At 37.6% G+C, this 10184-nt stretch overlaps 1 protein-coding gene across 1 annotated transcript; it reads left to right on the forward strand.

Annotated features, from left to right (window-relative positions):
- Nucleotides 1-447: 447 nt before the first annotated feature.
- On the forward strand, nt 448-2224 carry AGTR1 (angiotensin II receptor type 1). The gene has a single exon (XM_064152844.1). It carries the CDS (start codon nt 492-494, stop codon nt 1569-1571), a length of 1080 nt encoding a protein of 359 aa, XP_064008914.1. The 5' UTR covers nt 448-491; the 3' UTR covers nt 1572-2224.
- The last annotated feature ends 7960 nt before the right edge of the window (nt 2225-10184 follow it).

Genomic DNA, 10184 nt, shown 5'->3' on the forward strand with positions numbered 1-10184 from the left:
GACTGAACTAATACTAGTCAGAGTGCTGAAGTATGGTTTCTCTTTGCTTATTCAATATATCATCTATTTCCAGAAAGAAAACACCCCTAAAAGTCCCTGAATTATGACATCTGTTACATCATAAAAATAACAAAGACTCAAAATATGTTCACTGACCAGTTTTAAACTAAATTGGAAGTTGGTTAGTTGAAAAAAGTTTGATAGATTTCACTTCTGTTAAAAAGAATCTAACACTGTTTAGCCAACTCCTAACCTCCTTCTGTTTTATTCTGCAAACAAAGTCTGTATTACAGTATAAACTGGTTGAGAAGACACTTGAAGATAGTTTATTTTTAAATTCCAAGACATCAGCACGTGTTAGACACAAACTTGAGATTTGAAACTTGGAAAAAAAATTAAATCCCTGTAAGGAATAATATTTCCTTCCTCTTTTCCCCACCTAGGTGTGAATATTTTCTCCCCGAAACTAGGTTACAACTGAAGAGATCAAGATGATTCCAAATTACTCTACTGAAGAAACTGTAAAAAGAATCCACGTGGATTGTCCCGTTTCAGGAAGACACAGCTACATCTACATAATGGTTCCAACCGTTTACAGCATCATCTTTGTCGTAGGCATATTTGGAAACAGCCTGGTCGTTATTGTCATTTACTGCTACATGAAATTAAAAACAGTAGCCAGCATCTTTCTTCTAAACCTGGCACTGGCTGACTTGTGTTTTTTACTGACTCTGCCACTCTGGGCAGCCTACACAGCCATGGAGTACCAGTGGCCTTTTGGCAACTGTTTATGTAAGTTAGCATCAGCAGGGATAAGTTTCAACCTGTATGCCAGCGTGTTCCTCCTGACGTGCCTCAGCATCGACCGCTACCTGGCCATCGTGCATCCGGTGAAGTCCCGGATCCGTCGTACCACGTTTGTTGCCAGAATGACCTGCATCGCCATCTGGCTTCTCGCCGGTGTGGCCAGTCTGCCTGTCTTCATTCACCGAAACATATTCTTCGCCGAGAACTTAAACATGACTATCTGTGGCTATCGGTACGACAACAACAACACAACGCTCCGGGTTGGCTTGGGCTTATCCAAAAATCTGCTGGGCTTTTTAATTCCTTTTCTGATCATATTGACCAGCTACACTTTGATTTGGAAGACCCTGAAGAAGGCGTATCAAATTCAAAGAAACAAGACTAGAAACGATGATATTTTTAAGATGATTGTGGCAATAGTCTTTTTCTTCTTCTTTTCCTGGATTCCTCATCAAGTGTTCACTTTTTTGGATGTGTTAATTCAATTGCATGTAATAACAGACTGCAAAATCACCGATATTGTGGATACGGCCATGCCCTTCACTATTTGCATCGCTTACTTCAATAACTGCTTGAATCCTTTTTTTTATGTCTTCTTTGGAAAAAACTTTAAAAAGTACTTCCTTCAGCTAATAAAATACATTCCTCCAAATGTCAGTGCACATCCAAGCCTAACAACAAAAATGAGCTCCCTCTCCTATCGGCCACCAGAAAATATACGCTTGCACACTAAAAAGACTGCTGGGTCTTTCGATGCGGAGTGATGAGTTCTGTAATATGCTTTTCATTAACGACTCTGTGAGCAAAGCAGCAAGCATGACAAAATTCATCTGCAGTCCTGAACGTCACCACTTACTGCTTACCACAGAAACATTAGATCACCTCAGCAAGACCGTGCTGCAAAGGTTTAGCAGTGGTCTTTTATGTTGTGAAGAGGACTGCTTGGTTTTTGTTTTGTATTTCTCTAGCGAAAGCAACAGAAATGGACGGGCACCTCAGAGTCTGTTAACAACCTGCCATTTGCTCACAACTACAAAAGAAGGGTAAACTCCTAACTCCATTTCAGAAGTCTTTTTGAAAGGGAAAGCATGTACAAGTCAGATGCATTACAAGGACCTGTTTTGTGCACACACAAGCTTTTCCAGTCTTTACTCAAGGAGTTGAAGGAGCTACATTGACTGTTTTGTTAATATTTTTTTAAATGACAAATATATTTATAATATATTTTCAAACACATGCTATATATAGAAGCCCAGTTCTAAACTCAAATGGAAATTTAAGGTCCTTGAAATTGGTCTCATTCTGATTTATGCTACTATTTTTCATTTTTGAAATGGCTTTTTTTTCCCCAAGTAATATATGCAATAAAATGCAGATTTATTTATTAAATATATAATAAATATATTTTTTAGATTTATACTCCTATATTTCAAATGCCACTTCACAAATGTAGATTTATATCTCAGTGGGTATTTTTGTAACTGTGTTAAAAAACATACAGGTACAGAAAAATTACATTCAACCTTTTCCTCATGATATTCCACACTAACTTAGGGAGCTGAGTCCATGCTGAGAATAAATATTTGAAAACCTGAATTTTGAGATAGAAAACTTCAAACCAATTGTGTAATGCCCAGGGTAATCAATGAGAGACATTACCAACTAAGCAAATCTTTCCAATTCCTCAACAGTTAATCAACTGACATTCTGAAAAGCTAAGTGACAGTATTACAGTTTACCTCATAAGGATTTAGTCACCACAAAAGATCTGAAACCAAACTTGATCCGTGGCTTCACAGAATTTCTATTATGCAAAACTAACCCTAGACAGAATATTTGCTCCCTGTAGAACCTTTTTTAATGTGTGTGGAATTAATTCAGAGTCATACTAGCATAAATCAGAACCCAAGTCTAGCTTAAACTCTCTATGTAATTGAGGGGAAAATGGTGATAAACCCTGTAGGAAGTTTCAACTAATTATATGCTCATGGGACCTTTTTACCTCAAACTATAAGCTCCAGATTAATACTTATTGTTGATTCACACTTATTTATTGCCTTCAAAGATAAATTCATACTTTTGGACATAAAAGATAAGAAAAACCAAAATTTTACACATCTCACGTAAACAATTACCCTTGAAAGTTAACAATATCTCTGATCTTCAAAATTTGACATCTAATGTGGTTTTGTTTTAGGTTGCAAGCAGTTGGATTATCCATATTTTCTGGTTATCAGCCTCTTGCATACATGCAAATAATTTTTACATTAGGGAATCATTTTAAAAATAAAACACACAACAGAAAAGTAATTTCTGTAGTTTAATACTTTATAAGAGAAAGAAAAAAAGGCCTACAATCAGATTTGGGAATCCTGTGCATCTTCCTGCTCTTTCATTGAGTTATTTTAAGATGATTTTTTTGTTCAGTTTTGCCTTTGTTTGCATTTTGCGGGTGGAAGAACAATCTCAACTTATCTATGTGACAAGGCACTGCAAAGAGTTACTAAAACTACTAATGCTGTAAAGGAAGCCAACAAAACTCTTTCATTAAAGGTTAAATTTAATTTAATTGCAAGCTAGTAGCTTGAAATTTGAAACCTGAATGTGTCATTTAAAGGCACGCTTTAATTATCATATAAAATGCTTTTATATTTAGCTTCTCTCTGCTCTTACATGCGAGACAGCCGCTTGTTAAAAATTAGGATGGTGATAATCCCACGCATTATAAACAGCATCCAAAGCAGTACCACTGCCTCAGCACTCTGTAGGCTGATGAAGGGTTGACAGAGCTTGTCATTTAGGTGTGATGTTTTGGTCGTGTACGCGTGCGCTCAGCAGCACCGGGAACTTCCCCCGGCTGAAGCAGCTCTTTCCCAGCCGCAGTTCAGTGTACTGTGCTTGCCACCTGCTGGATGCAGCCGCAAACTTGTTTTTCCATCTGAAAATTGTGACAGCAATTTCCCTGGCGAGTCTTGAGTTCCTTACCTGTGACAAAAACTCGTGTAGAAATGAAATACAAGCTTGTCCAGCTGGGAGGCAATCAGATTCCTGGACAGGGGCTAAGCCAGCATTTCACAGACTCATTCACATGGGAAAAGACCCTTAGGATCATCAAGCCCAACCATTAAGCCTACTCTATAAAATTCACCCCTAAACCATATCCCCTACCTTTAAACACCTCCAGAATTGGTGACACAAACCACCTCCTTGGGCAGCCTATTCCAATGCCTGACCACTCATTCTGTCAAAAAGAAGTCCAGCTTAAATTTACTCTGCTGCAGTTTCCTCATCATCTACAGCTCCCTTTGGTCCCTGAAATCCACTGTTCCAAACAACCACACTACATAGCTCATTTGCAAAAGGTTAATCATGTTACTGCAAAGAGGAGAGAGGTATACATGTTCAAAACCAGAAATGAAGCATATTTGCACAAGTGCTAAGCAATTACCTGAAAGGACCAATAAAAAAAGAGAGGCAGAAGCAATAGTGAGTGTGAACAATAAAACAGCAGGAAACAGAAAAGCCATTGGTTAGTGCTTATGATAATTTCATGCCAGATCCTGTGTTTTTAAGAAACCGTGTATCCTAGGGTGTTGGTGCCCCCTGTGCCTACCAGTGTCACTGGAAAAAAGCACAAACATATGTGTTCGTCTGGGTTGCTCAGGAAAGGTATGAGGGTAATGCAGCTGGTGTGCTTTGAAAGCCAGGCTGACCCTGAAGTGATAGGCAACAGAAGTAGAGGGCAAAGCTGCTGTTAAATAATGCTGGGGAAATGTTGTCCTCCTGAGGGGTAGGAAAGTGGTCATCAGCTACCAAATTCAGTGGGTCATATTTTAGTATTTCTTTTAAAAAGATGTGTTTATTTTTAAATAAAGTATCCAGAAATAAAACACTACAGCAACTCTAACTGGGCAGCAGCAGCCAGCACAGAGTTACTGTGTACAGCCATATCTACTCGTTAAGACCTGCCCACAAAAGCCCAAACTAATAGCTAAAGAGTCCTATGTCCCTTGCAATACCCACACCACTTTCATCATCTACCTAGCTGCAACCAATGCAGGTGACAAAAAGCATATTGTTGCTGAGCCTTGTTCTCAGCTGCCCACTGTGCTGGAGACCTGTGTCTGGGGCATTCAGAACAGCAGTGAGTAGGATCTGGCTTTTACTGTGGACATTTAACCTGTGTGGTCTCTACAGAGGGGCAAGCAGGAGATGGCTGTTGGTGCAGGAACCTACCTTTGCCACCAGAGGAGAAAATAAGATCTGTCTCTCTATGACTTCACCATCTTGGGGGAACTTGTCTTGAGCCCTCAATTTAATAGCAAAATGAGAACTACCTGCATGTTTAAGAACAAACTCCCACTATATTAAAGAATGCAAAGTTAATTAGATCACAGTATTACACTGTTATTTTAAAAGGAGTATCCAAAGTGCTTTTCATTCTCAGGGTGACCAAAGTACAATACTTGACAAACTAAGTCTCTTCTTGTGCTCTCTCGGTGCAAGGAACTCAAGCCAGTATTAATGGGAACAGCATGTAGCTCTAAATACAGGCATCACAACTCTCATTCTATCTGTTACATTCTGTTGACTTGTTTGAATATTTTCTTTCTGCTGGCAGAAAAAGTACTAAATCCTATTGTGTTTGACATGTACATACAGAATTTTTTTCTATTTATTGTGATAGTACATTATATGACTCATGTTTCATGCTTTGTTCTCTACTTGCTTGCCCATTTTACTCCCGTCCTAAATCATACTGTATAACATGCGCCAGTTAACCCAAATTTCAACAAAACCATTACAGATACAGTGGGGATTAATTTGTCATCTTAGCTGAACCATTTTTTCATGCTTACATTGTTAATAAAGAGGTTGGAGAGCAAGTATGAGGCCAGAAGTTCTCTATCAGAATTACTATTTAGGTGGTGGTTTTCATCAGCTACTTGAAAATGTGACAGCAAAGAAAACAGTAGGATTCCATTTTGGTTTAGTTTTGCTTACATAGCTCCACTCATGTTTTATCTTGCTGATCTCTTTTTTGAAGTATACTAAAGTGCAAGTATTCCCTGGGAGAATTTGCCATGGAGAAGTGAAACAAATAACTTGGAAGGCAGAGGAAGAAGGCATAAAACAGGGACTTGCTGATTTTGGAACAGTTTAGTGTTAAGGACTATTTTTGCAACAGAATTGGGAAAAAAAAAAAGAAAGAAAACAAGACAAAATAACAACAAACCAACCAACCAAGCAAAAAAACCCCACAAAACAGCTCAACAAAACCTAATAATAAGTATTTCAGCTAATTAGTAACATCTTCCACAAAGTTTTGTAAGGCTCTTAGTTTTTACAGTTTCTTAATAACATTCTGCTTAGTATGGAACCATTCTTATCCCACTCAAAAGGTCAGGGTCTCCTGCTCTGTGCTACATCACATTAAAAGTCCTGGCAAGACCATCATCCCACCAGCTCATGCAAAATGATGAGGTTGCTCTATCAATCATCGAGACCATTTCAACAGCGACCTCACTACCAAGGCTGAACTGACAAATTCTCAATGCTAATGGTAGAGCTGTCAAGCTCATTGTCACTGGTCAGTTTCTGCAGACGTGGCCAGGCACTCAGGAAATCTGTACACATCGTGTTTGAGAACACACTGTGCCATCTTTTTAGTGGACTAGTGCTATAGTCTGTAGCTTTAGAAGTACTTGGTAAATTAAATTACAAGAACTAGATATTTTATTTCTGTGCAGTTGTAATTTGTGAAGTAACAGATGTTAATGTTTTCTATTTCAATAGGAGATAGTTTCATACTGTAGAAATCTACTACTGCTATATAAGAACTTTTATTGTCTGAAGTATTTCTAAAAACATCCATTTCATCTCTTGATGTCTTTGTGAAAGCTGTCTCTGCTGCAAAGATACGTGGTTCTGTATTATTGTAATTAGTACACAGTTATCAGTGTATTTATAGCTATGTATCATCCTTCAAGTATTTCTGGTTTATGTTGAAGTGTTTTATACCATGATTCCTCATTTTTAGTCTGAAGTTCAACCCAGCTCCCCCTAAACTCTTGATATGAACAGGCTGTGTCTGCAGTTCAAAGTTGAAAGGGTATCTGGCTAGCTCCAAAAGTCACATACACATAAAACAGCAGTCCAGTAATTTACTTGTGCTTCCCAGAACTGACTGAACCAATAAAGTTTCTTTGGAATGAATAATTCAAATTACTGATTTTCCTATGTATATACATAAAGCTAGAGTTAAAAGCAGAATTTAGGCTTAAATTTTTATTAGCTAAAATAGCTTAGAGGGACAGATTTACCTGGAATACTGTGTCAAACACAGGACAATTACACTGTGGATAATGGTCCCAAAAAGTCAGACTCATGCTGTCTGTAGCTGAGCATTGAATGTCAATATATCCACTTGGTTGGAAAAATCTTTGGTGTTCTCTTTACCATGAGAGTTTTGAAACACTGGAATAGGTTGTCCAGGGAGGTGGTTGAGGCTCCATCCCTGGGGATATTCAGGGTGAGGCTCAGCGGGGTTTTGGGCCACCTGATCTAGTTGAGGATGCTGACAGCAAAGGAGTTGGACTAGATGACTTTCAGAGATCCCTTCCAGCCCAGCCCATTCTATGATTGTAAGCAGTGCCACATTGATACAGTGGCTTCAGTGGAAACAGGGAATTGGTATTTTGATTTTTTTTTTTTGGTCAAAAGAACAGCAGAACACATCACATATTTACATTTGGAATTTGTATGAAAATAAAAGCTGACTTAATCTTGCATATCCCCAGTAAACCCCACTCCATACATTGTTTTCTATCATTGCACACTGGGAAGAACTGAAAAACAGTTAAAGGCTGGGACTGTGAAATTGTCATAGCTTATCTACGGAACACCTTACTTATTTTCTATGTATTTTAATTGTTCCTCTATGTATTTTTAGTTATTTGCAGTACTGCAAGGTACACAGGCCCTGGGGTGCAGGAAGAGGTACACAGAGAAACATACATTCTCTTGATGCTTTACAGCCTAATCAGAGGGTGAAAGATTCTCAGAATGAAGTAGACAGCCAAGGCTGTTACTGAACAAGTAGAAAGCTGAAGATATTTCACCCTGATGTTAGGTAATAATAAGTTTGCTGAGTTCTGGTTTTTTATTTCTTGTTTTGGTTTCTTTTTTTAACTTTAGTTAAAAAATTATCTCTCACTGAAAATATGAAAACAAGAAGTAGGAAAAAATCTGAAATATTCTATGAGTAAGGAGCAACTCTGCACATACACAGAGACTTCTTGGCATCTCCAATTAATATTTGCATATGTAAACTTGGCCATTTCTATAAAATCAAATGAATATCCAGAAAAGTTTTAGTCAGAGGATGCATTTAAGGTATTAGCAGACTATTTACCACCAGAAGAAAAAAAAGTTTAATGATAAATTAAAAATCTCTCAGATAATTATATGCCCAGGAAAGGAAAAAGAGGTACTGAATACAGATTTACATGAGTTTCACCAATCTAGCCTGAATTCCTCATGCTTGATTTATCACACAATGTACAAATACACATACAGAGAAACCCCAATCCAGAACACAAACCACAAATAATGGCACAAAAATATAGTATATTATAGTAGTCCTATGCCCATTTCATTTTGATTTCAGATCCTTTAGGTTTTCATAACTGTCCATAAGTTTGTTTTCACAGGTTTGTATTCAAGTAGTTTTTCTAAGGATTCCATTTCACACTGTAGTAGACCTCCAAGTGGGATCAAAATTTGCAGACCTACAGCACTCTTTCTGCATCAGTGCATCTAAAAAAGGTCAGGGGGTGTGTATGACTTGCTGGGTACTTTCCAAAGACATGTCATAGATTAGTCTACGTGAGATGTAATTTTACCTGCTAGGAAACTGTTAACATTGAACCTAGATTTTATATGGCATGATTAATCTGGAGAAAAGCATGAAGAAAGATGAAGAAAGGCATACTTTGCATTGTGTTCATACATAAATACACATACTGTACCATACAATGCTGTGTATAGATGCTATGTCCAGCAAAAGTGTATTTCTGGCACTGAATTTCTCTGCTTATTTATGATAGCTCTCTGTACTGTCATCTGTATTTTTTGCATGATTAGAGAGGACAGATGCACCACTGTTAAAAAAATCATCATATTTTCATCAGGTTTCTAACAGAACCATTTAAAAAGACATTTTTCACAGAAACATCTACATCAAACATTGTATTTTTTTAAACACTGAAAATATTAAATAATACAAAATACCTAAGTGTTGGTTTAATTCCATCAGCACACCCTGTGGTTAGATTGTTTCTTCCAACTTTTGTTTCTCATCAAACCTACAAAGCCACTGTGGTTTTAGCTTTAGACTACACAGGTAGCAACACAAAATCTGACAAAAGCACTAGCATCTAAGTGAAAATGCACATTATCTGTGCAGCTCATCTCTCAGGAACTCTGAAGCTGCAAATACTTGGGATCAGCAAGGTCTGCAAGTCAGCATTCTGTTAAAATTCAAATATTTATTGGAATATGTGGTACTTATTGCTTAGTCTAGATAGTACTTTACCAAGAGAGACTACTACAATTCTTCTACCTGTCATCTGTTCAAGCATCTAACTTAAATTTTCTTGGGGGAACTCACCACTAATGTGCATACCAAATACGTTTCAAGACCTTGACAGATCAGTGGCAAAACATCAGTATTCATTACTGAAACTTACATGAAACGCAAGTATATGTTGGAGTTAAATGTGAAACTGAATCGTAATACTATTGAGAGACTAGAAAAGTATACAGCACACGTTTAAAAACAACCAAACCACAACAACCCCACAACACCTTCACAGGCATATTGCAATTTCAGCCTCTCGACCTTCACACCAAAAGAAGGCTGCAAACTTTACCAGCAAGATAAAATTTTCCTTACACTTCACTGCTTGTCTTGGAGCTGTTTAAAAGCAAGATTTTCTGCCAAGTTAATTCAAATATTTTCACAAGGTTATTCCATGACAGAATATGCCTTTATCTCTCCTGCGATACCACTTGATTGATGAGCTGCCTGTGTCACAGGAGAAGCTGATCAATGCTGCAAAGCTCAATAACTTCCAACTACAAGCAGATTATCGTCCCTGACATTCAAACTTGAACAGAATATGAGCATGCTTAATTAATGGAATACTATTTCATTTGCTGCAGGTAAAGTTTACTCCTTTGGCAGAACACAGCCACAGAGGCAAAGACATGCTGGAAAAGAAAACCCCATAGAGAGAAACATCACTAAAATTTACCTTCAATGACACACCTGCAATGCTTGCAGTATTACATTTACTGATAATATACAATACTAG

The sequence above is a fragment of the Pogoniulus pusillus genome, chromosome 13 (assembly GCF_015220805.1).
Source record: "Pogoniulus pusillus isolate bPogPus1 chromosome 13, bPogPus1.pri, whole genome shotgun sequence".
In the NCBI taxonomy this organism is placed as follows: Eukaryota; Metazoa; Chordata; class Aves; order Piciformes; family Lybiidae; genus Pogoniulus; species Pogoniulus pusillus.